This window comes from Armigeres subalbatus, chromosome 3 (genome assembly GCF_024139115.2).
Source record: "Armigeres subalbatus isolate Guangzhou_Male chromosome 3, GZ_Asu_2, whole genome shotgun sequence".
Lineage (NCBI taxonomy): Eukaryota > Metazoa > Arthropoda > Insecta > Diptera > Culicidae > Armigeres > Armigeres subalbatus.
Window position 1 is genome coordinate 207,467,269 of NC_085141.1, and position 26,634 is coordinate 207,493,902.

Below are 26,634 nucleotides of genomic sequence, written 5' to 3' on the forward strand. Positions count from 1 at the left end.
TGTCAAACGCTTGGAGTTGTTCTTTTCCGGTAACTTGTGTTGTTTGATGAACACATTTTCATCGTTCTGCGGACAATTTCCAGTAAGTTTCAGTTTTATACGCAGTTTTTCCGCGAAAAAATATCATTGGTGGCTAGATTAAAGAATCGGTTACTGTGTGAAAGTGAAGTTTTGGCCGAAAGTGGCCATTTCCCAGCAATAAACTGTAGTTGAACTTCAGCATCCCTCTAACCCTAGTAACGGATCTGTCATTTTTATTTACTTTCAGAAATGGTAAGCGATCGCATACAAGAAGTTGTTCCGGAGGATTCCCGACGTTTTGAAACTAAATTCTAGTTTAAATGGAAGGAACATGGTTTGTGATTTATATTGTTTTGTTTTAGGCCACCAAAACCGCTGCGAAGGATAAATCCAAGAATATTATGCGCGATCTGCGGATCCGTAAACTCTGCCTAAATATTTGCGTCGGTGAATCCGGTGACAGGCTGACCCGTGCTGCCAAGGTGTTGGAACAGCTGACTGGCCAGACCCCAGTCTACTCGAAGGCTCGTTATACTGTGCGGTCCTTTGGTATCCGTCGTAACGAAAAGATCGCCGTTCACTGCACGGTTCGCGGTGCAAAGGCTGAGGAAATTTTGGAGCGTGGTTTGAAGGTCCGTGAATACGAGTTGCGACGTGATAACTTCTCCCAAACCGGCAATTTCGGATTCGGTATTCAGGAACACATCGATCTGGGTATCAAGTACGATCCCTCGATCGGTATTTACGGTCTGGACTTCTATGTTGTGCTGGGACGCCCAGGTGAGTGTTCGGGAAATGTTTTTTTTTTGTTTATCTACGTTGCGTTGGCTGGTGGTCAACTGTTGTCTTTTGCGTGTTTTGTGCACGATCGAACATGTTCAATATCAAAATTATGTTCAACAAGTGCTCTGTTAGTGCGTAGTGTTTCAGTTACCAATTAATAATTGTTATACGTTTGGGACAGTATCTGAACATTTTGACGAACTACAAAAGTTTCTATTTTTTTCGGTAATTGCTGCATTATAATGAATGACAATGCATGTAAATGCGAAAACATATCTCTTTGTGCTTTTTTGACCACCCTGTTGTGTTTTTGTAGTAAACTCAATAATTTTATAAACACGAGAATGGAATAATCTGGGTTTTTCACATTTGTAGGAATTTGGTGTGAGTATTTTCACCTTTAAAATTGACCAAGTTGTGTCCCTGTCAACATTAGTCGATGGATATTCAAATATCCTGTTTTTTGTATCTTATATGGAAATACAGTTCCGTAAAGTTGACTTGTTTGTATGAAAATATACTATTTTTGTGCTAATTATAAGGCAAACAACGGCATATTCGCTAACCTACTGATAACAGTTATCAAATTTAACATTTTATTGTGAACAGGCCTGGTAGCGAGTCACTTTTTAGTGACTTGGTCACTATTTTGAGTCTAGTCATTATAAAGTCACTATTTGCATCCATAAGTCACTAAAGTCACTATTTTTCTGAAAATGGTCACTAAAGTCACTATTTTTGCATTGCCTGTGGTAGAGAAGTTCAAAATAAAAATCATTTGTGCTTTGTATTTGTATTATTATCAAGCAAACCAAATGGGAAATATACACCAAAAAAGTTCCAAGTGTCTTGTGAAAATCGTGAGGCTATTTTCGATTCATGTCAACTATGATATATTTTTTTCAATGAAATTTGTTAAAATGTGAAATTCTAACCCCAAGTAAAGAGTACAGAATTGAGGAGTATTGGAACCAGAACCACGTCTGTTGGTGAGCGTCAATACCCTCCAGTGACAAAGATAGGCCTCAGTTTTGTCACATGACAATGATGTTTGATGTTTCTCAACGTCAGGAAGAATAATGAGCGATAAAGGCGTCGTAACAGAAAGTACAGTATGACTGTTCAATTCATTTATGATTGTTAAATCTGTCTTGCGACCCTCCGAGATAAGCGGCGAAAAAAAATTGTAGACCCTGTTATGTCAAAAGTAATTCTGGCACAAGCCACTAAATTCAAAATTTTTTGATTGAAATTATTTCAGAAATATCACATTTATATGAAAAAGAAATTGAATTTATATGAATTTAGAAATTGAAATTTATTAGAATTTCTGGATTTTCAAAAACTTAAATCTTAAAAACTTCATTTAATTTTTTTAAAACATAGTTTAATAACAAGTAAAATATTTTTTAAATTTCTACATTATTTTAATTACACAGGATTCTTTTTTTTTTCTCGTATTTTTGATCGTGTGACTTTAATTTACCACCACAATCTTTGCAACATGTTTCAAAAATCTTGAATAAATCAATCAAAATCAAAAATTCACATGCGTTAAACATTCAGGATAAGTGCAAAATTTGGAAAAAGGTAATCGTGTAAAGAAAAATATATTAGCTCTTTTAGTGGAATGTATTCAACCGTCTAAGACGAATTAAGTACTCTCCATTTAATTCCACCAGTTAATTTTCGTTATCTTTGCAGATACGTATTTCGACCACAACTGTGTGGTCGTCTTCAGTGTCTCGTACTTGACTCGACTTGAAGTCGAAGTCGAGTCAAGTACGAGACACTGAAGACGACCACACAGTTGTGGTCGAAATACGTATCTGCAAAGATAACGAAAATTAACTGGTGGAATTAAATAGAGAGTACTTAATTCGTCTTAGACGGTTGAATCGTGTAAAAACAGAATCCAGTGTACTTTATATTTTTCAAACAAATTTTCAAATCTTGATTCCAAATAGTTCACTGGCTAAGAGTCAATCAAATCATTTTATATCATTATTTGCCTATTATATTTAAAACAGTTTTGTTGTAATTATCAACATAATTTTGTGACACAACTCGTAACTCACTACTCGTTCCCGTGACGCCTGTGTTACTTAATATGAGGTACCATGGCTAGCTTCTGGCTGATCCAATGAATACCATCCTCAATATCCAACTCTGTAGTACTTATGAAAGTGTCGCAGTCATTGTCCTCTTGCATCCATCCTCCCCCTTCGTACAATGAAGATGGGCGTGGCCAATAGTAAGTATCGTCGTCGGGGGTGACAATGGGTCAAATGGGGGTGAGAATGGGTCACTGTTTCAAGTACTTAGAATGCTTGTACAAAACATTGAATTTATCTGAGGGCAAGAAGACTAAAATATAAGAGACTTTTTTAAACGATTTTGCTATCCGACCTCCACACTACCGGTGAGAGCGATGACCCATTCTCAAACCCCCAGACTCATTGTCACCCCCGATGGCGGTAATCCTCATAATTTGGTTGTTTTTGCCTTTTCTTGATTTCTGATAGCATTCTATATAAGGATTTCAAAAATAAAACAGAAGTTTGCAATCTACGAATTATACCGTGACAATGCTAATGCAACTTTTAGCTCTATACCCGGTTCAAAACTTCATACAAAAGTTACTATCTGGTCACTTTTTCGGCATTTGAAAGTCACTATTTGGTCACTTTTTCGTCATCGCTAGTCACTAAAGTCACTATTTTGAACGACATTCATCGCTACTAGCCCTGTGTGAAGAATTTGTCTTCTAAAAAGCACCTGAAAATTTTGATTTTGAAACTATGCACGGTAAGTTGCGCCAGTAGTCGAGTTTAAACGTGCATGCTGTCGCCGTACTTATTTTCATTTTAATTCAACTGGCACTAGTACAAGCCGGTTGCTGGAGATGCACCGAATAGTAGTATTCGGTGTTCAGCCGAATACCGAATATTTCAATTTTTAATTATTCGGCGAAACGAATATTCGGCCGAATAATCATGCTCAATTGATAAAAATTTCAGTAGGTTTGTTCTACAAGGAAATCAATCTCGCTTAACTTTTCAAAAGCACCTAAGTAACATTTTTTCACGAATAAATTTGAATAGCGCAATTAAAAGAAAAACATGAAAGCTATTGATTGCAGTATTCATATTAATTCATGAAAAAAATGTTACTTAGGTCCTTTTGAAAAGTTAAGCGAGAAATATCTACCACCTAATAAATCAAACGCATGATTTTGTTTGATAAACTACGAATTGTTTCCAATGGAAAAACGTCTTATTTCTAAAACATAACGATCCATATTAAATGAAAATAGGATGTGCGAACTTTGACATCAAGACATTTTTATCGAGTGTCAAAGCTTGTAATCTAAATATGTTTTGATATGACTGCACAAAACAAATTTTGGCAACTACTTCATTTGGAACGCTTAACATAATACCAGAATATGTTTGCGACCAAGTTAAAAAGACGATAATAATTATATTTATGTTTGCCTTAACGGGAAAGCAAATATAAATAGTAAGAACAAAAAGTTTTGAAAATCATAAGTGATCAAATCAATAGAAACGACATAAATACCAGATTCATTAACATTTTTTAATTTTTTTTAATCAATGGTTTATTTTTGAATACCTGAATATTAGTAGAGTGTTATCGCCTGCTCTCAACTGAATTTCACAATGAATTTTTCATATATTTGCCAGTAGAGACCGAAAGACAAAAAAACAACATGTTATTTGATTTGTAACCAAGAAAATTTAATCCTAACATGCTCGAAGGTGCAACACATTGAATCCACGTTGAAATAATTGAGAGAAAAATAGTTTTCTTTATTTCACAAATTATGTAGTAGAGATGGGAGATTAATTTCTAAAGCTTCACCAGTGGTGCGAATTTTCAATCTCAGTGACTGAAATTTGTTGGATATTGATACCATTGCCTCTTCACACTCACTTCTTAACAGTGAAAACTGAAAATGGTTAGCAGCAACAATCAAAGATAGAGTAAACAAAAGACCTCTCTTCTCATTGCACACGCAGCCCGCAGTGACAGTCCATTCAGTTTACTCGCTGCTGCGTGAATGCGACGGCCCTATTAGGTTCTGCAGCGTCTGTACGTAACCTCAATCTGATGACAGATTAGTAGTACTTCGCGTTAGACTCGGAGGCAGCCAACCAATCACGAAGTCGAACCTTGTCGGAGTCAGTGGATAGTACTACTGAACTGTCAAAAAAGTTCATTTGATGAGGACCGAATTCATTCGTGACGTCATGCTGCAGAACCTAATATAAATGCATGGGTGAATACTATCACTTGAAAGACAATGACAGGAAATTTGTGCCGAATGACCATCGGCTTCAGCCCGCTGTTGGCAAACCGAGTTAGCTAAGCTACTTCTGCTTTGTCTTTCTGACTGAAAGGCACCGTCATCAGGTCGGTGGCACGACGCCATGTTTTTGTAGCCAACATCTCAATGTAAAATTCATGATAGTATTTGTTTTGTTTACAAACATCACATTTGATTCTCATTAGGATACAGAACCGTCAGTGGGATACAGTTGCGTAATGTTGGCTGCAAAACAAACCTATTGTGTGAGATAGGGATGCCACCCGGCTGACCGTCATAGGCAAAGAGGAGCAGAGAAAAATACAAACAAAAGAATCATACTCAGCAGGCATTGTTGATAAATTGCACCACTGAGCTTCACACTGTGAGGGATGACATTACAAAAATACCATAGTAGAATATTCAAACATTTCTTTCAGTAAATTAATTTTATAAATGTATTTTGAAATTATTTGACATATTCGGCCGAATATCGCGATTTACTATTCGTTAAATCGAATATTCGGCAAAATGAAAATTTTACCATTATTCGGCCCGAATATTCGGTGCATCTGTAGTATTTGCTGTGCGCAAGCCCACGTGTAACATTTTGACAGATCGCGACATTAAAAACTAATTATTAGAAATTGTGAAAAATAAAAGAGCAGATTTGTTGCCAACTGTCAAGAACAACTGTAACAAAGATATAAAGACAAAAAATATTCGAGCCAAAATTGCATTAAAACTAACACACACCGTTTCTTCGTGTTTTTCATGTAGTGTATAGCATCCCATAGTGGACCCTTCAGTCATATTTGCATTATTACAGAGTAATATAAACATTTTTCTATGAAATTCCTTCGGGACACCTACTTTACATTCTAATGATTTGATACATGCATTAAAAATGCTATGGAAAGTAAAAATATATGGATTTTTTTTTTACAATTTTGTAAGAAAAACAAAGTGCCCATTATAGGAACATTTTGGGGATGGGATAATAGGGATGAAGAACATTTCGAAACGGTACACGAAAATCAAATGAAATGTCGACTATAGGGAAGCGATTTGCTATTATGGACCCCCAGGGTCCATAATAGCAAATCGCTTCCCTATAGGACTATACACTCTGAAAAATCTTCACGTCATATTTACCTGAAAACGAATGTGGTTCTCATCCACCATACTTTTCACGTAAGAGTGACCTGAATGACAAGTAACCTGAACAAATTTTAGTTTCCTTGAGTTACGTGATTTATCCGGTGACTCTGACTGGATCTTCCAGTACTAATGACGTGAAGCTTGAAAGTAGTTACGTGTTTGATCAGGTGAACCTGACGTGATTTGTGCCTACTGGTTGCATGAAATTTTAGTGAAAGCTACAAGACAGCAGGTAACCACTACATGTTTTAAAATGTATTGCAATATAGTGATTTTGGAATGAATACAAAAATGAACAGGGACTGCCCATAAAAGGGAATCTTTTTCGCGTTGTTGTTGCATTGAAACATTGAAATACCGCCATTTGGTCATTGCGCTTTGGAGTTACCACAGAAACACTTTCGATGAAAAAAAAAGTTATCGGCGGATGTTGAATGGAATTTATCAGATTTGTTGAGAAATAATGTCAAATTTTAAAACCAGTTTCTTGCTCGAAAATTGCTAATATTGCCGCTGTTAATTAACCAAAAAGAAGTGGAACAAAGACTACAAATTTTATACTAACGCGACCGGAAAACTGCAGCTCTAGACTTCCATGCAGCTTCCTTTTCTTCCACATCATTTTTCAACGAATCTAATAAATTTTAACCAACCTCCGTTGTTTTTTTTTCCAAGGAGGAAAAATGCAGGCACGGAAAATATCCACCAAGATGCACCTGAAATATCACTTACCTCCGCGAAGCCTCATTATGTTTAGGTTATGTATCTGTCATTCTTGTTTACAATGCAGGTCTTACGCAAATGCCGAAGCTGCAATCACACTAACACAATCTCACTTAAATTGTTTACGTGGGTATACAGTCATATTCGCCAAGATTTTTAGTAAAAGTTACGTGAATTTCAGGTGAGCATTACTAACGTCACGTAACAATCGTCGTTTGTTCAAGACAGACGAGTTACGTGATTTTTCACGTGAATATGACGTGATGATTTTTTAGAGTGTAGGACAAATTAGGTCAGAGTTTTAAATTTTAATTTCAACGAATAACGTTGTGTATTTAAGCGTTTTATGTATGTATTGTGAAAGGGAGATGCAGAACTTGATATTAGATATCGCGAAGATAATTTGTTGAAAATTTCCTCTCCTTATGCCAGGAAAACCAAAATTCCGCTACTAGGTAAAATCATAAAATATTTGAGGTGGTTATACTTGATACTTGATGGGCTACAGCTCTTCGATGAACCTACGCCGAATGGAGTATCCTTCTCCACTGGACTCGATCCTGGGCCAATCGCTTCCAGTCGCCCTGAACATTGAGCGCCCTCAGGTCCTCTTCAACTGCAAAAAGCCATCGTGTACGCGGCCTTCCACGAAGCCTGCGGCCTCTTCCGGGTTCTCTACTAAATATTATCTTCGCTTGGCGTTCTTCCGGCATACGAACAACGTGACCAGCCCACCGTAGTCTTCCGTGTTGTATAAGCTTAATAATATCCAGCCCTTTATATACCTGGTACAATTCGTGATTCATGCGACGCCGCCAGATACAGGTTATACAACAGAGCCACAAATCGGACATCTTGAAAACCACGTGCTTTTTTCAGTCAATTTTCAACAACACGGATTGAGAGAACTTTAACGCCACATAGTGGTGATACAATCGTAGAATCATTTAATTACTTATGCCATACAATCGACTTCATTTGCAGCACTGTATGAAAAGGAGTTTGTCGTATTTTACCTATTTAAGATGGTAGCGGAAAAACATGTGGTGAATTTAAAATTTACCACGGGACTGATTGAATAATCACGCATTTGTTGTCCGAGTTGATTAAAAAGAAGGACACACTTTTTAAAACTTAGCATTGTCCGATTTACACGCAACAAGTTGCATTCGATGGGGAATGCGGTACCATTTTTTAAAACTTTATTTTAAAAAAAAATCTATTCGATCGGGCATTGCATTTTGGAATTATTAAAAAATCATCATTGGAAAAAAAACACAAATTAATAAAAAAAAAATCAAGAATGATGGCAATGCATTATTATTATTGTCTTTATTTAAGAGGCTTTCAGTTCTTGGCTGGCTCATCTCTGGCAATGCATATTAATTAATGCAAAATCATAGAAAAAGATGCGATATAGACCCCTACACTACCGTAATCTGGAAAAGTGACTTAACCGCCATTTTACAACATGCATGTTTTCCATTTTTCTGTTAAAGAGCTCGATGAGTAGTACTCGTTAACACCATTTTTAGAAAATGGCGTATACGTCACTTTTCCAGATTACGGCAGTACAGTGTTTTTTTATTTTTCTATTGTGATTTTTTCAATACATTTTATGATACACGAAAAAGGCATCATCACCACTTGGTGGATTAATCTGGGTTATATATACGTATTATATAATACGCATTTGCTAGGAATAAGCCAAATGAACTCAAGATACCTTAATTAAAATCAAGAACCTTTCAGGGGTTAAGCGAAAGAGTAAATTATTCCTTGAAAAGCACGCATCTGCTTCTGGAATTATGGAATAAGAAAAACGAGCAGATGGCTATTCTGCCCAGCCCTTAATTGCATAACTGGCCCATATACTTCTTCTTCGATGGCATTCCTACTGAAACTTGGCCTGCTTGTCAACATAGTATTCTATTTCAGGCCTGGTAGTGGGTCACTTTTTAGTGACTTGGTCACTTTTTTCAGGCAAGTCACTAAAAAGTCTCTTTTTTCGACCTCAAGTCACTAAAGTCACTTTTTCTCGCAAAAAGTCACTATTTTTAACTATTTTGAAACTATTGACTATTTTTGAATGAAGCTTTATGTATAAGTCGGATTATGCTTTGTTCATAGCGGAAATGAAATTACGGATCTTGGAAAAATGATCGCTCTGAAACTTCGCCAGCCATTTTACTCGCTACTCTAATATTGGCATTTCACCAGTAGCTAATTGACCTTTCCCGTCAAAAATTTAATTTGCTCAATCGATTATTAATTTTATTTAAAGTTAACTTAACCCATATTTTTTAAGCCTCTAAGTATTTTTAAAATTAAAAACAAAATATTTAAAAAGGTTTTTTTTAGATTTGGCTAACATTCGCACGATTTTGAACGAACAGCGGGTGAATTTTGTCAGACCGGTTCACACGTGCAGCATTTTTCCAACTTTTGTTTTGGATTTTTTAAATAGTTAGAGGCTTGAGAGCGAGTCGAAAGAGAGAGAAAGTTGACCTTAAATAAGCCAAAGAATCGATTGTGACAAAAAAACGAGATGCAGTTTTTGACGGGAAATGATATAGATATTATATACAGGGGATAAAGTTTCCCCATTTTTGAAGATTGCATGCGCTGAGATACATCGAAAATGAGAAAAGTGGATCAAGCCTGCCCAGTCTCCCCTATCAATTGCACTATTGGCGGTTCAGAATAATCTTTTCAATTTTAGATATTCTTCCTTGTGCTTCAAGAAAACCAATAGTTCATCAACTATCAAGGCTTGTTATTTAGTGCATACCTAAAACAAACAGAAAATTGTTTTATCACAAAGCGGTGATATTTTGGTAAAATAAAAATATTTATTTTCAAATCGAAATAATGATAGTTGCTTCTATTATTGTACTGCTCGAATTGAAAGGCGATACTTTAAATATGTAAGGGATCCTCAAATTAATTTTGCTGTAAGAACATGAGAAAATAAAAGCCGTTTTTCCCTCCCAACTTTGATCAATATTTTGGAATTTTTCAAAATAAATTTGGTGATAATTTATACATTTGAAATAGCGATTGTAAAAGATTCAAAGCGTGATTTTTTTAGATTTTGTTATATTCGTTATATTTTGATAACTTTTGAATTTGAAGACAAGCCCGACGGTTTTCATAATTTTTGTTTCGTTTTCTACCAAAACGATCCGTACTGATGTTCCTTTCGAACTATAAATTCCTAGAACTCCCTAAACCAAATCAAATCTGCATCTTTCTTAAGTAGGTGTTCAGCTAATCCAGTGATCGTAATTTTCACTCATTCTCACGAGATTTTTGCCTACAAGTCATTTTTCGGGGAAGAAAAACAGGTCTTATGAGTAATAAATAACCATGTTTCGTTCACTTAAAATGGCGCAAACGTTTGACTCATAGTTTTTAGTAGTCCTTCTTTTGACTGATATTTAGTAAAATTTCCTTGGTATAAAAAGAGAGGGCAAAAGTTAGCGTGCACGATTTTCGTTTCTTTTCTGAGTCCGTTATGAGAGAGTGGTGAGTGAAAGATGGTTTCCGCCACAAATTACGAAAAAAAATATTCTCCCTCGACACAAAAACGCTTAATTTCGTCTCATCGAAATTGCAACTGAAACTGAAAGTCACTATTTGGTCACTTTTTCTGCAACTGAAAGTCACTATTTGGTCCCTTTTTTCGTCAGCTTTGGTCACTAAAGTCACTATTTTGAGCGGCATTGATCGCTACCAGCCCTGCTATTTGCATTTCCTCGGTTACTTATTGGAAGTTTTTCTACCCAAGATTTGCACAATCATATATTCTAGTCTCGTTTGTGATTGATTAGAAATTAGTGAAGTTGAAAGGAAAAGAGAGCCGACAAATGTTCTTCAACTGCCACAGTAGAGCCTACTGTGACACTGTGGACAATAACCTTCCAATCACAACGATGGACACCGCGGGTGAGCTGCGGGGATCACTGCGTGGCTCATACGTAGTGGTCGCTTTTGCTTGGGCGTAACCATTCTAAAATGAGCGTCTATGGTCGTCTGTGTAGTGCTTCATTGTATTGGGCGATCAAGACTGGTTCAAAGTGTTTTGGTCTTAATGTGTCTGGTGAGAATTTCTATACGACTTCCATCCCCACACTAATAACGCCTCTATGTAATGTAAATGGCAATCACTAGCACAGGAGATGGGAGTTACCAGTTAAAAATCAAAATGAGTTAAAAAAGCTCGTTTCGGCATCCCATTAGAATACACCCACCCTTTCATTGCTATCACATTGGCAACCCGTTAAACAAGACGAACCTCTGCCATAGAACCTAACCCCCAGATTCCAATAAAATTTCGCATGAAATCGTGGCGAGTGCAAAGGTGTTTTCGACTTGCAGTGGGTAGAGATGTCGTAAAATTTCGATTAATCGATTATAGTAACTAATCGATTACTTTCGATTTTTGACGATTATTGAATCGATTCATCGTTGAGTAGTAATCGATTATCACAACGATTAATCGATTAGTCGAAGTAATCGACATCTAAGCGTTGTCGTAAAATCCCGATTAACCGACTAGTAACTAATCGATTACACTCGATTCTTGTCGATTATTGAATCGATTAATCGTTGAGAAGTAATCGATTATCACAAGGATTAATCGAAGTCGATTAATTTGCGACATCTCTAGCAGTGGGCGAGTGATTGCATCATCAATTCCTTCCCATCCCCGATAAACCGTGAGGACAGTGCTAGCGCCGTTATCAACCATTCAAAATACTAGAGCTCTCGGAGTATGCACATTAAGGTTGGCGAGCAAATCTCATGCTTCCATCCATTGATTCTCTGTGCAATTGCGATTGTTCTGGTCAATCACGGAGTAGCAACTGCGAAATGCACGGTCATCATGCTTATGCTCAATCCAAATAATGTCTTCGGTAGAGTTCGTTTTTCGTCCAAGAGTTCTGTATTTTAATTTAATACTGCTGTGTTTAATACACGGAAGAAATAAACTACCCAATAGTGATTTCAATTCAATTCACCCAACCTCGAACATCCGTACGGGTAGCCAAAATTGAGTAAATGGGGTCGAAGTAGTTTGCCTTTACTCCCATATTAAAAAAGTACCCAACGGAAAATTTATTTACCCAACTGGAGGTTTAATTCACTCAATTTTGAGTTCAGGCAATAGGCGAATTTGAGTAAAGCTCATCGATCATTTCGACATCTGGTGGTCGTCACAAGAACCACGAAAAAAGTGTCGTTTGCCAAAAAAGTGCATTGGCAGCATACGGAGGGAGTACGGTTTTCGCGTTTTCTGATTAATCCAATCATTTATAAGTTTAAAAAACTCAACGCTGGGTACTTTTTTTTTCTTCCGTGTAGCTTTGTTATTGTTGGTTATTATCATTAGCCAGGATGCCTTTATTGCCAATGTAACCCTAGTCAGTCACCTTGTATTTTTGTATGGGAATTTATGCTCGTTTATTTACGTTTTACACTGAAAATGAACTCCCCCGCCCCCCCCCCCCTCGCGTTGGTTATTCCCATCCACTGACGAAGTCGTTTAACCTATACATACAAAAGGGCCTTGATCGTCGGTTATCGGTCGCTTTCCCCCCACTTTATTCGTTTTTGGTATCGCCGCAATTTTCATTTCCTTCATGTGCTGTCGATGGAGAATGATGTATGATGGAGTCTCTCACTGAATTGGAATTTCGAAGGTTATTGTATCCTCGGCTGCAGCCGATGTGCTTTTTTGTTTTCAAGAATCCTTTTCCAAGTATCGACATTCAAGATGTTGTAGTGGCATACTGGGCCCCGCGTAGTTGTTTGACTGGCATCTGTTTCACTCTTTCCAAAGTGCAGATCTAAGAACCGTTCAACCACGCAGGAAGACCCCCATATTGTTTTCCTTCTCCTTCCTTCCCTTTTTCCTGTATTGTCGCTCAAAGTTCTTTAAAAATAGTGAACAACTTTGGGCTTGATTCCCGCATCTTAGGGTCATGACCTCCTTTTCCAGTCACCTCGCATCATTGCATCAACCCGATTACGCCACCCCTTCATGGCTGCTTCAACGGGGATGCTTCTGGACTTCTGGTGTTGAGTTGGAGGACTATGGTGAGTGATTGGCTGCGGTCTTATAGGGCTAATCACGCCCTGTTCTACTGCAGTCGCTACTGTACTGGGAAAACCTACACATAAAGACAAGTTTTACTTGCCATTCACAAACAATTCACGCTTAAAACTACAATTCCTCGAATTTCTCGGCAACACTCATCACACAACCAACACTTACAAATGATTAAAATGTTAATGATTGACGTACACCCAGGTTTTTCTTTTTCTGCGGTCGGAATTCATTAATTTCTCGGATAACCTGGACTTTCACAGCTTTTTAAATACCACCCGAATTTTTGAGTTTTTGTAATTTTTTTCGTGGGATTAACTTATTGTTTCATTGCCACTGAAGGTCTTGAACGACTAAAACCAAACAGTGTAAAAAACCTGGGTGTATATAATAATGACAATCCGACTTTCGCTAACTAGATGGAACACATGATCACGATCACAAAACAACAATCTACTAGGGAAACTGTTCCATTTTCCATCTCACTGAACATGTTCATCTCATCGTAGAACAAGGGAATAATGCACCAATTTCGTCGTTTCTTTTTGCTAACATGAGTGAGTGCTCACTGCTGAAATAAGTCACAGGAATGAGAAACAAATCAAATTCCTTTCCCATGTTTCGTGGGATGAATGTCGGAGCTATGGGATGAAGTCTAGGAGCAGTAACCCAATTATCTGCAGTATTTAATAACCAAAAATACGACAAAAACAAATCTTACAATTGTATTGTATTGAAATGTAAAATTTTGGTGCGGCGTTTGTATTGGAGTCTTCCAGATTTGTCTATGCCGGGGTTTTGTACGGATTTTTGTGCATAATTGTGTTAAAATCTACCGTCCGCTGGTTGGTTGTATGTTATTAAAATATTGACAATTCTCAATTTTCATTTTACCATAACTTTCCAGCTCCTAACAACGAATTAAGCAGTGTTGGAATATCGCGTAATATCGTCGTAATTATTAACTTTATATTGTCTAATACAAATCGACTAGTTCAGAATAGGCATATACAATAGCTTTCCGTGAACGATTGATTATTTGCGTTCGGTTTGAGAAAATAACTATCGAGTACATGAAAACATCGCCGCAGTTTAAAAGAATCACTAATAAACAAGCACTCGCCACGAAGGATAGATTGTTTGAAATCACGTTGGAAACACATAGATGTAATTCGTAATCATTGTTGGTGGTCAACCTAAAGTACAAATAAACAAGTCTATCGCTAAGATATTGATTATTTTTCTTCGCGTTAGATAAATATAAAACAATCACGCTAGCTGAATATCGCGAACAGGTGAAAGATAAATTAACAATAGCTCTACGGGAGCAATTGATTGTCTGCCCTTACGTTGGGTGAACAATGACAAAACTGACTGACTGACAAAACTGACCGTAACTCATCTATACTTTGTTCTCGCGTCAACATTAACATGCTAGTTACTTGGATTACATCACTCACCAAAGTGAATCCTGATCTAAGTAATGACACTTCCTTTCCCTACTTACAATACTCCTTCCCGTAACAACCGTAGAGATGCAGACGATTCGTCGGTCTCTAAAACAACGATTGTTACACTAACATTCCTTCCCTTCCCTCGATGATCGTAAGGACGTGGCCGGCGCCGTTATTGACCCATTAAAAGTTGAGCTTTCGGAACGTGCACATTGAGGATGGAGTGCTAATCCCAAGTCCCATCTGTTGGTTCCCTGTGCAATTCCGCTAGTTCGGGTCAATCACGGAGTAGCAACTACGAATTGTACGGTCATCTCATGCTCATGCTCATGCTCATATTGTCGCTCAAAGTTCTTTAAAACCGGTTTGCAGATCTTTACTGCTAGCCAACTTTTCAATCCCTTCTTTCGTGCACACTCTCTTGGATCTTTGAAATACTGCTGCTACTTGTTTCAATGATAACGAGAATAATGTTTTCATTAAATTTTCTTCTTGCTTCATTTTTTTCTACGGTTCATATGTTTTTTTTTCGATCACCATATTTTCAAAGTGTATCTGCTTTTCTCGCTATTTCCCTTGATAATTCTTCGAACTTCCGTTTTCAACTTGTCTGCGCCATGTCCTTCCGTGAGTTCCAGCTTCCTTAGTTCTTCTTTTACGTTTTCATCAAATCAGGCATTTCGCAAATTTATGGGAAATGGAGATGTTTTAAAAGATAGTAGTAATAAGGAATGAAGTATGAGGTGAAAAGATTATCTCCTGCACTTAGTTTGCACTAATTAGTAGTTTTATAGTGATGAGATTTCAATTTTACTACCAGTGGAAAAACGCCATCTCTTGCATTAATCGTTTTGACTGCTACCTTATTCGCTAAATATCTCTGCAGAACCTAACGTGACGTCTATTGCTGATGGTTGCTTACCCACTTCGAAGACAGTTCATACACAAAATCGATTTCTTGTAGAACGGCCAGAATTTCGTTGTACAGCTAAGCATGTTTACCATTCTTAGTAATTTGTTCGCCTTGAAGGTGATACTAACTCGTTGAGATGGTTGGGGTTTCCCATCGGACCATGTGTTCAGTCTTCTCATTCCCAGAATCGGCACCTCGCAGTGGATATACTCTTTCAGTTTTTCGGTTGATGGTTCTATTGGGATTCCTGCCATGACTTCGCTGATCTAGATGAAATGCATAGGGATATACGCGATTTAGTAGTTACCGCCTCTTTTTTCTAAAAACAGACCACATAAGAAAGGTCTAAAAAGCAATCACTCACCTTTTAAGATGTTATACCTAGTGCGATTCTGATAAAGAATTAATAATATTTACAAATTATGTAAAGTAGACTTATAGCATAAACATAGTCGAGTATAACCAACCGATGGCGGATTTTGATTATTAATGTGACGAGAAATTAATAGGACGAGACCAGTGGCATTCTAGCTGAAATTCCGCTTGAGGCCCTTTCAAATCATTTCAACAACACTTGTACACCTGCTGGTATATATTGCTATATTGACACTACCAAGCGAGAGGTGGCGATGCTTCGTTTTTATATCAATGTAATTTTGCATATACAGCAGTGACAACTGTCGTTGAATGGCGTAAGTTTTGAATGTTACTTTTGTACACTCTAGGTGGAGAGCAGTCATAAAGAAATTTGTAGTAAACCGCTTGAGTTTAGTATGGAGCAGTAATCAGATCTCATTTATTATTTAAAGTTGCAAAATGCAATAAGGGTATAAAAAATCAGAAAAAAAATTGAAGCTTTTCTACCTAGGTCACATATCGCTGTGATGCGTAGTTCGTGAGAACGGGTGATTTGTCCATACAAGAAAATTCATTTTACTACAAATGTTGTGGCGCCATCTCTTTCAACCAGCACCTTTGGCCCTGTCCTATTCAACCAATACAAACAGTAGTTCAAGATTTAGCTCCTTAGTGTAAGAACCCCGACAATTTCTATTGTTGCACAATAATTAAATGTGATCTGACTCCTTATCGGATGGCATTCAGTCCTGTGCAAAGAATAATTCAATGACTAGGGGTGGACAGTCTCGTGAAGGTATCCGATACATTATGAGCTATCCACTGGTCGTACATTTAATACGTGGTATATAATTTTAGATCAATAACTTCATTGAACATTCTTACTTATTTCAACGTTATTTTTCTATCATTTCCACCCACAGGATACAACGTTGCTCAGAGACGGCGTAAGACCGGCAAGATCGGTTTCATTCATCGCCTGACTAAGGAGGACGCCATGAAGTGGTTCCAGCAGAAGTACGACGGTATCATCCTGAACAGCAAGGCGAAGTAAAATGCGTTCCAAAACCAAGTTTTTACTGTCTTTGTAATAAGCTAGAAGTAACACAAAAACAAAAATATGAAACCTTACGAGATTGATCTTCAATTTCATGAGAAAATTCCACAATCGACCATATTTTTCCTTATTGAATAATGATTATTATGTAGTTTTTACGCGTTTCAGAGAAACACAGTTTGCCGCGTAGGAAAAGTTTAACGGTGTCCGGCTCTTGCTGAAACTGATCACTTTGCATTTCAGAGCGTTAACTTGTTAACTTGTGACGGAGTCAATATATTGCTGTAACCAGGGTTGGTCATTTCTCACACTTCGTCTTGAAATGTGTAGAGATTTTACAAATAAAGAGAAGTGTATTGATTCACACTCGAGAGCGTTCACACATACGTGTGATTGAAGCCGAGAGAAACATGATCGATAAAGAGTGAGAATATTTTCGGTCGCGTGTGTTTTGATTTTGTGTATAAAAAGGTCTATGTTTAGGCGCTCACAACAGCGTATTTACATGGAAGATTTAGAATATAGCCTAAATGTATGCATTTTGGTAAACAGCAAATTACCATTTTCCTGTACTCTTTACACTTGTGAACTTGTGCGACGAATAGTGGGTACTACGCACGCTCCTTCATACAAAGATAAAGTGTATTTCTGCACAATACACTCGGATAACAGATCGAGAAAAGAGAAGTTTTTACGCCTTCTCTTGAATACTCCTCAGAGCGAACCAACCCTGGCTGTAACGTCGACAAATGAACTTATTTATGCAGTATATCTTCAAATCATCAGCGTACATAATCCGATATGGACTAAGTTGGAGGCACAAATCATTGACGAAAAGTATGAATACTGGAGGGCCAATTGCACAGAATTCGAAAAAAATGAATATGATGATAAAAATGTAACCTGGCTTAGAAACCTCGCAGTTAATGAAGTGAAGCTGCGAGGCGGCTCTGCCAATAAGAAGAAGAAGCTCATAGTCTGGACGGCACTTTAGGTACATTACATTTTCGTCCCTGAAACCACTAGTATCATCTGTTGCACAATCCACTCGAATCAGCGGCAGCCATGATGCATTAGGGTGCGACCAGAGTAGACGCGAAATACGATGCGAATCGAAGCGTCCATACGATTTGACAGCTCCTTATTATTGATTGTTATTCCTTCGCGTGTGGTTTTCGCGCGACGTCGTGTAGACGCGTCTATTCTGGCCGGCACCTTACGTTTGACGCATCGCATCATGCGGCAATGGCAATGCATCCATCCCTAATCTGCCGTCATACGCATATTTGTCCCATGTTTGCTGGGATTTCCTATGTACATGGGACAATTATGCGTAGAACGGTAGTAATGCAACCCAGTGTTCGAATTGGAATCTTGTAGGATATTGGTCAATCTACACCTGGGTGGTGCGAAAAAAATCTATTTGGTTGTCAAAGTGAAGCCAAAATTTTAAATTGTGCCGGAGCCAAACATTGAAGATTGTGGTTATGTTCGTTTTAGATCTTATATTGAGAAGTATTGTTATTATTTGGGGAAAAAATAAAAATAAACTTAGCTTGAATTTGCATTCTTTTCAACAAATATATTCACATTATATTTCGAGTGGAAAATGAGTATGAATGCAACTAAAATGCACTCGTTACGAGATTTCATGAGATTCAGCAGCTGATTGGAATAGGAATGTATGTAAACCATCGTAAAGTCATGTAGTGTCTTGCGCATTTGTGCGCCTTCATGCAGCATGGAAAGAGAAATCCGAACTCTCCATCTCCGAATTGGCAATCCTACAATTTTCAAATAAATTTTATGTGTGCTTTAATAACCACCCGCTATGGGAGATTCCACATAAAGGTTATTAGTTAATAACGGTTATCTGTGTTTCCACATATATTGTAAACGTACAATAGGTGCTATAGGTGGACACGGTCGGTTAGAGTAGCCGTTCCATCAAGTGTTCGTTAAAGTAGTCGCAAGAGTATTTGTTCGCTGTTGGTTTGAGCGAGACAAAGTAAACGTCAAAAAAATTCCAACCAGCAATCTGAGTGAAAGAGCGAATATTTGTTTACCGGCAACCACGTGCTTTTTGGCATTTGCATTTTTGGCGGACAAAAGTATGAGCACGTGGCCCAGTAGGTGAGGGGTAGTTAGATGTATATGATATTTATTACCTGATCGTGAGATATAAAATGTTTAATACTTGCCCCGAAAAACCGCGAAAAAATACGAAAAAATATTTCATAAAGTTCTGCGACTGTAATATTGAAGAATTTATTTCATTTGACTAAATATTTGTAATCATTAAAATTAAGTTTTATAAGACATTAACATTGCCGTTCCCCTCGACTCTTGCGCTTACTCTGAGTAGCCGTAAAAGTAATCGGGAAAATCTTGATAGCGAGTAAATCCACAATATGCTATGCGAATTCACATAGCCGTTATGTGGGAAATGCTATAGTCAAAATTTATGTGTGCCACACATAATGGATATGATTGGATTTTTGACAGTGTACGCATCCTACGCCTTTGCTTGAAAGGCTACTGGAGACCCAAGATCACAATCGCCGTTACAAAAATCATGGGTAGGCCAATTACGCCCATTTGAAAAAAGTTCCTAAAATCAATCTTAACTTTTTTTTTTAAATATATATTACATATATATATGTACATTTTTTTTCCTAAGCAATGGAGGGGGAATCTGTTCAACAGACATCCTGGGTTGTCAAGGAAGGGCAAACGAGAGAGGCAGGACTACATCCCCGACCCACTAAACCGTTTCCATTGCCGCCAAGCCCATAGTCCCTTCGGTACAACCAGAAAGTAATGCTTCAAAGGGGGCAAGTGCACAACGCACCCTCGAGGTTAGCTGCGTGTCCTTGCAGCACCGAACATCGTGACTCGCTTTTTTAGAAGAACACCATTGTATCGTGCCAGCGCATTGCCGGCTTTCCAGGTGGCCTTACCACGCCCAATGTCAGCGGAAGGTGGGAAGGGTTGACTTCGCGCCTGCTTCCCTCTGCACGACTGGTATCAAGAATGATGATGCCGCGTGCATACCAAATTGACCTCTCTGCGACAGGGTCTATTCGCCAACACACAGAGGGACGCCGACGCGGTGCCTACGCCTGCCCCAGCTTTGACGAGGACCCCTTTCCGTCCTCGGGCTCGGAACCCGCCCGATTGACCGACGCCGCGAAAGCGACGATATCATGTTGTTCTTCGCGCGGCCACTTGTTCGATAAAAGGATCGAGTTCGACCACAGAGCATGACCACCGGTATGACCCATGAAGCCGACTCCGATCCCTTGGACCACCTCTTATTTGCGCTTGAACTAGCCATCCTTGAGTCCACGCGCTACCTTCTGTGTAGCTCCGAGACGATTTGGGCGATAGCCGATAAAACGGCGTTCCAGCCAACTTCATCTTTACACATCCTCCGAACTAGGTTGTCCGGGGTAGTGTCCAGACCACATGTGGCAAGCATGTGGTCACGCATTGCGCGAAAACGTGAGCACACGAGCAACACGTGTTCCTCCGTTTCCTCTAAACCTGCGAGGCCGAGCAAGCCAGCTGCGTTACCTGCACTGTGATTTTGCAGCACGCTTAAACGCCGGGCACATCGAACCCCCCATGGGGTGCTTGCTGTTCACAGCTTTGCTGGAACAAATCAAACAATTGGGAGGGTTCGTGCAGCATTGTGCAGCTCATGTCCCTCCAATCCGCAGCGTCGGCAGAGATTGCTTCTGTCAGGGCCTTTGCAGTCCAATTGCTGGTGCCCCGGTTCCAGGCACTTGAAGCAAACTTGGGGTTGCTCGTATATGCCCACAGGGCACACCGTCCATCCCACCTTGACGCTCCCTAACTTTACTACCTTGAAGGCGTCCGCTGCAGATAGCCGAACCAATGCTACCTGCGTCCCTGTCGGACCTTTCCGTAGCCGAACGGCTGCGGTGGGCGTCTCCACTTCACACTGTCGCCGCAGTGCCGTGACGAGCTCTTCGACTTCGGTGATCTCGTCCAGGTCTTTAACCCTTAGATTCACCTCCGTCGTGAGTGCTCTCACCTTGACCGTCTCGCCTAGGACTTCCTCCGCCAACTTCTTGTAGGCGGTGCCCTTTTGCCCCGCTCGAGGATCATCTCGCCCATCCGGGTACGTCTTATTCGAGGTACGTCGGTGCCGAGTTCACCGAGCTTGACGTCACTCCTCATCGCCTTCAAGACGTCCGAGTACTTGGCCTCGTCCGCCGTGATGACTAGGGCATCGCCTCTGGAGCAATTGGCGCCTACCCTAGACTTCTTGCTACCCTCATTCGCCTAGGCCTTCGTTTCGGCCCTTGACGTCTTCGGTTTCCTCTTGTTCTTGACCAGGGTCCAGGAGGCGTCATCCCCCTCTATTTCCCTGGACTGGGCGGCTGAGAGCTGCCAGCCTGCCGTAACCCCATACCACCGTCTTTCCTGGGTGGACAGACCTTTCCAGGTCCTTCCTCCCCCGGTTTTGGAGGTACCTGGCCGGGGTTCAGCTTCCCAGCCCCACTACCCTTGTTCGGGGTAGTAACCCTCCGCGTTTTGGAGCGGCCCCCGGGGAGCTCATCCCCTGGAGACTGTCTCCCCCGTTTTTGTGTCTGCTCCGTTGGAGCAGTCACCCCTGATGTGCCCGCGAATACTTGAGCCTCAGTCTGGGTAGACTTTGGCACCACCATGTTCGCTGGCACGCCCTCGGTCGATTCGACCTTGCCCGAGTCCACGAATGCTTGGGCCTCAGTCTGGGTAGACCTCGACTCCACGGGTTTCACGGGTTTAGACTTGGCTATCCCGACCGCCCTCTCCAGCTTGACATCCAACATCGACTTTCGAAGTTTCAGCAAGCTCCTCTTGAGGTCCTTACTGATATTATGCTTCGATGACGCAAAGTCGATGATGGCGTCCAGCTGTTCCGTCGCCACCTCGAAGGCCGAAAGCCCATCGCGTTTGCGGTTCATCGTCTCCACAAGCCATGGGCCGTCAATAACCTCTACCGGCGTTTTTTTTAGTCGAGATGAGGGTTAAGTGACCCACGCTGGCGCTGCGCACTGAGCTGCCGACTATTGCCTCTGGCCTCCTAGGCGGAGACCTGAACAACCCACCTTTTGCGAAGGGGTTGTCGCCTACACTACTACCACTAATTGAAGAATTGACTTGGTTTTCCATTTTGGTCCCACGAGTTGCTCGGGAAAAGAGGTCCACCACGCCAGAGCCCAGCATGACGCGGTAAGGGACAATTACTGTGGAGGGTGCCCCACAGGCTCCGTTAAAGGCCTAGCTCATTATTTCACCCCCCTGGCCATGCATCCCCTCGGCACGGGTCGCTTAACGCCTTGGGATTAGGGGTTAGGGACGATGGTCCCGTTGGTCGCACCCACTCATTCTAGCTGATGTAAGAAGGACAACAGTGCCCAGGCTGCACTACCAGCTAAGTACGCAACCCTTAGCTGGCGGTCAATTGTCATCGGAAGACCCGTGGAAGCGTGAGATTGGAACTTGTGAGGACAAGAGCTGTGTAGGTCGCTCCTTCCCAGATGTCAACTCACCATTTCGCAGCCCATATATATACAATGTATTCCTTTTAGCTATGTAGGTTTTCTTTTAACCTGCGCTTAATGCGGAAGCGTCATTTACAGTATACTGAAAAAATAAATTTCCCCATACTAATTTGCATGCAAACTTGAAATCGCTTGTGCTAAATCAGTTTTAATCCTCAGAGCTCAAATTTTCAGGGGACACTCAGAATATGGTAAAGAATCAGATGAGCACTGTGGAGCAAAATCGATTTTATGAACCACCCTTAGACATATCCGCTTATCCGGACCTCACTAATCCGACGACTCGTTAGTGTTAGTTCGGATTTCGCTAATTCGCGAAGTCGAAGCAAAATTCTTCACAAAAACAATGACAGTTCTTTGTGGGTTTTTACAGTAGAGCAACAGAGAGGAGGAGATGGCGGCCATGTTTCACTCAAACTCTGACAGATAGCAATGGGATTTCCCATAGGAGGGAAGAGCAGAATTTGCTTCGACTTCGCGAATTCGGAATTTTCCGGATTAAAAAGTATTAACACCCATTTAAACACATTATGCTGTCAGTTTTCAAATTTGTGCTGTAATTTTGTTTTGGTTCATTTGTATGGATTTGACAGTCGGATTAACGAGAGGAACCCCGAGAGTCCGGCCATACATTTGTCAGATCAGCGGGGGTATACTGTATATGTACCGTAGACCCCCGGTAATATGACCGTTTTTAATCTGAACACTTTTTAATTCAAGACAAAATTTTCAAAACGACTTATCTGCTTTTGTAAACAAAGACTCAAACGTCGATTTTACAAATCTGATAGCACTTCGACGCAAACCAACACCATCAACAGGTAGCCGAAACCTTCACTTACCTATTGATAGTGTTGGTTTGCGTGGGAATGCTATCAGATTCGTCAAATCGACGTTCGAATCTTTGTTTACAAAAGCAGATAAGTCGTTTTGAAAATTCCATCTTGAATTTGAACCCCGTTCGTTTGAACATCGTTCAAATTAAAAATGGTTCAAACGTCATTTAGCACGTGGAATCGAGAAAAGGAAAAAGGGAACATCGTGAAACGGTACGCAGAATCAAAACAAACGAGTAAAGAGAGCAGCCAGAAACCGCAGTTCTTTTGATGCAAATAGAGTTACTAGAAGTTCAAATTAAAAATGAACCCTGTTAATTTGAATGAGGTATACCGTTCAAATTATCGGGGGTCCACGGTATAACTTTTTTGTGGACGTTCCAGCAAAAAGATATTTTAGTTACTAGATAAATATTGTAGCTACTGTTCCCTTTGTTCTGCTGTCCGAAACATGTGTGGTACATACCTATCAAATCGTATGGATTTTCCTTCTTTGACATTTAGCTCCCCTATCCTCGCCAGCAAAAGATGTTCCGGACAGCGACGACAGCGACAATCTTTATCTAGTAACTAAAATATCTTTTTTCCATCAGCAACATCTTCAGCAAAGTTTTTCGGCATATAATTGTTTCACTCTAACGTGCACCACGTCAGCCCATTAATCGAACGTGCTGTCAAATAATGCTGTCACCTGCACGAACGAGCCGTCCTATCTGTCAAACATCTCCAAAACTTGCTTGTAATCATTCGAGTGTTTTGTATCGCTGGCTAAAAATTGTGTAAAATAATTTTACAGAATTATTTCTTTTAAATTGATTAACTGAAGTCGCAGCAAGATGCCAGACCATCTAGGGGATGATATGCGTAAAGTGAAGATAGATAACAAGGAGGCAGAACCGGAAATTGAAGGTAAGAACTGATGTATCTGAAAGCGGTCAATGACACCATGTCAAATATTTTCTTTAAATGTCTCCTTTATTCATAAAATAACTTTAATCTCAACTCTGATCACAGCCCTCGATGAAGTGGATATTGAGCTTTTGAAAACTTATGTGAGTATTGTGCATTAATTGTATGTACCTATTAAATAATTAACACAACCATAACCTCAAACGTTGGATCCGATTCCTGCAGGGCCAAGGCCAGTACCACAAGTCCATCAAACAGATTGAGGATGACATACAAAAATCAATCAAGCAAGTCAACGAACTGACCGGAATCAAGGAAAGCGACACTGGTTTGGCTCCGCCGGCTCTCTGGGATTTGGCTGCTGATAAGCAGATCTTGCAGAACGAACAACCCTTACAGGTAATATTTAGAATAAAGATGTCTGATATACCTAGTTTGCCCAGATGAAGTACTTAAAATTTGCATAGAAGCAGACTGTTTTTTTTTTTAGATTTTTCCCGTTGGTTGATATTGCTCTGCAGAAGGGCTAATTAGATTTTGCATTATTAATTTTCAAAATAATATGATCAATATAGTAATCATATAGTTAAATTAACTAAACAAAAGTTAAAGAATAAAAAATAACTAGATGCTAAGATATTGGAATCTATCGATCTTTTCCACTGCATGCCCGGTTATCGTAAAGTCGGATGGAATGTTCTTGCTGACATCCAAAGAATAAGTCTTGTTTTTTTTTAACTTTATAAAAAAAATTAAGTTGTTGGCGTTTAGAGTTCTGCTAAAAATGTTGAGTTTCAAACTTCCTAGAGCTATAAATTACTTAGAGAAACAGTGACGCCTCATACCGAGAACCAATGGTCATCTTTCTAATAGAGTAATCGGGAAAGTCTTCAATTAGAACACCAATCAGAGCTATTGCATTATTGTGTGTAATTTTTGATGTATTGGGTTTGCTTCCAAATTCCATCTTGATTGTTACATCTTTTCTATGTATTTACAGGTTGCTCGTTGCACGAAGATCATTAATGCTGACTCGGATGATCCCAAATATATTATCAATGTAAAGCAGTTTGCTAAGTTTGTAGTTGATTTGGCCGACTCGGTCGCGCCTACCGACATTGAAGAAGGAATGCGTGTTGGGTAATTGAGATGGGTAAAGATTAGAATATCAATAGATTTTGATTAAAATCCTTATTTCAGGGTGGACCGTAATAAATACCAGATCCATATTCCCCTACCACCGAAAATAGATCCCACTGTGACGATGATGCAGGTTGAAGAGAAACCTGATGTCACCTACAGTGATGTCGGTGGATGCAAGGAGCAGATCGAGAAGCTTCGCGAAGTAGTAGAAACACCTCTGCTACATCCGGAAAAGTTCGTCAATCTGGGAATTGAGCCGCCGAAAGGAGTTTTGCTGTTTGGCCCCCCTGGTACCGGAAAGACTCTTTGTGCTCGGGCAGTAGCGAATCGTACAGATGCTTGCTTCATTCGAGTCATTGGATCGGAATTGGTTCAGAAATATGTCGGAGAGGGAGCTCGTATGGTGAGAGAGTTGTTCGAAATGGCCCGATCTAAAAAAGCTTGCCTGATCTTTTTTGACGAAATCGATGCTATCGGAGGGGCTCGTTTCGATGATGGCGCCGGTGGGGACAACGAGGTTCAAAGAACCATGTTAGAGCTGATTAACCAGCTGGATGGGTTTGATCCTCGAGGAAATATCAAAGTACTGATGGCAACAAATCGCCCGGACACGTTAGACCCAGCTTTGATGCGCCCTGGACGTTTGGATCGTAAGGTGGAATTTGGACTACCAGATTTGGAGGGTAGAACGCATATTTTCAAGATCCACGCTCGGTCGATGTCTGTCGAGCGAGACATACGTTTCGAACTGCTGGCCCGTTTGTGTCCCAACTCTACAGGGGCGGAAATTCGCTCAGTATGCACCGAAGCAGGTATGTTTGCGATTCGTGCAAGACGTAAGGTGGCTACCGAGAAGGATTTCCTAGAGGCCGTGAACAAGGTTATCAAGAGTTATGCTAAGTTCAGCGCGACTCCCAGATATATGACTTACAACTAAGTTAACTATATTATTTGCGTATCGCTATTGAAGCGTAATGATGATATCGATATACTTATACTAGAGCATTCGATTTTATTAATCCGAAAATTCTATTCATATTTTTTACCTTCATAAGACAGCAAACGACATTCGAGATCATTTCACCCAACGATTGGGGCCACTCTTGTGATGACAATTCGAACGTCGTCGTTGGTCGAATAGCTGGTATCCAAGAAATAAATCACATCGAATGGAAAATTTACAATAGATAACCTATGAAATTGATGTGAATTTCCTTTTGATCTCTTTGGATTGCGATTGGGAAGCCGGGAATTATTCC

The 26,634-nt window shown here is 39.9% G+C and overlaps 2 protein-coding genes across 2 annotated transcripts; both read left to right on the forward strand.

Annotated features, from left to right (window-relative positions):
* Positions 1-110: 110 nt before the first annotated feature.
* On the forward strand, positions 111-16,985 carry LOC134227669 (large ribosomal subunit protein uL5). The gene is made up of 3 exons (XM_062709330.1): positions 111-273; positions 384-801; positions 16,778-16,985. The coding sequence occupies exons 1-3, from the start codon at positions 271-273 to the stop codon at positions 16,906-16,908; spliced, it is 552 nt and encodes a 183-aa protein (XP_062565314.1). The 5' UTR covers positions 111-270; the 3' UTR covers positions 16,909-16,985.
* Positions 16,986-24,028: 7,043 nt separating this feature from the next.
* Positions 24,029-26,375, forward strand: LOC134227670 (26S proteasome regulatory subunit 7). The gene is made up of 5 exons (XM_062709331.1): positions 24,029-24,232; positions 24,338-24,375; positions 24,458-24,631; positions 25,233-25,372; positions 25,433-26,375. Exons 1-5 carry the CDS (start codon positions 24,160-24,162, stop codon positions 26,310-26,312), a joined length of 1,305 nt encoding a protein of 434 aa, XP_062565315.1. The 5' UTR covers positions 24,029-24,159; the 3' UTR covers positions 26,313-26,375.
* Positions 26,376-26,634: the final 259 nt, after the last annotated feature.

Coding starts and splice junctions, on each gene's coding strand:
- LOC134227669 (XM_062709330.1), top strand. Junction 802..16,777: donor TGTTGTGCTGGGACGCCCAG/GTGAGTGTTCGG, acceptor TTCCACCCACAG/GATACAACGTTGCTCAGAGA.
- LOC134227670 (XM_062709331.1), top strand. CDS start 24,160: ATGCCAGACCATCTAGGGGATGATATGCGTAAAGTGAAGATAGATAAC. Junction 24,376..24,457: donor TTGAGCTTTTGAAAACTTAT/GTGAGTATTGTG, acceptor CGATTCCTGCAG/GGCCAAGGCCAGTACCACAA. Junction 24,632..25,232: donor AGAACGAACAACCCTTACAG/GTAATATTTAGA, acceptor ATGTATTTACAG/GTTGCTCGTTGCACGAAGAT.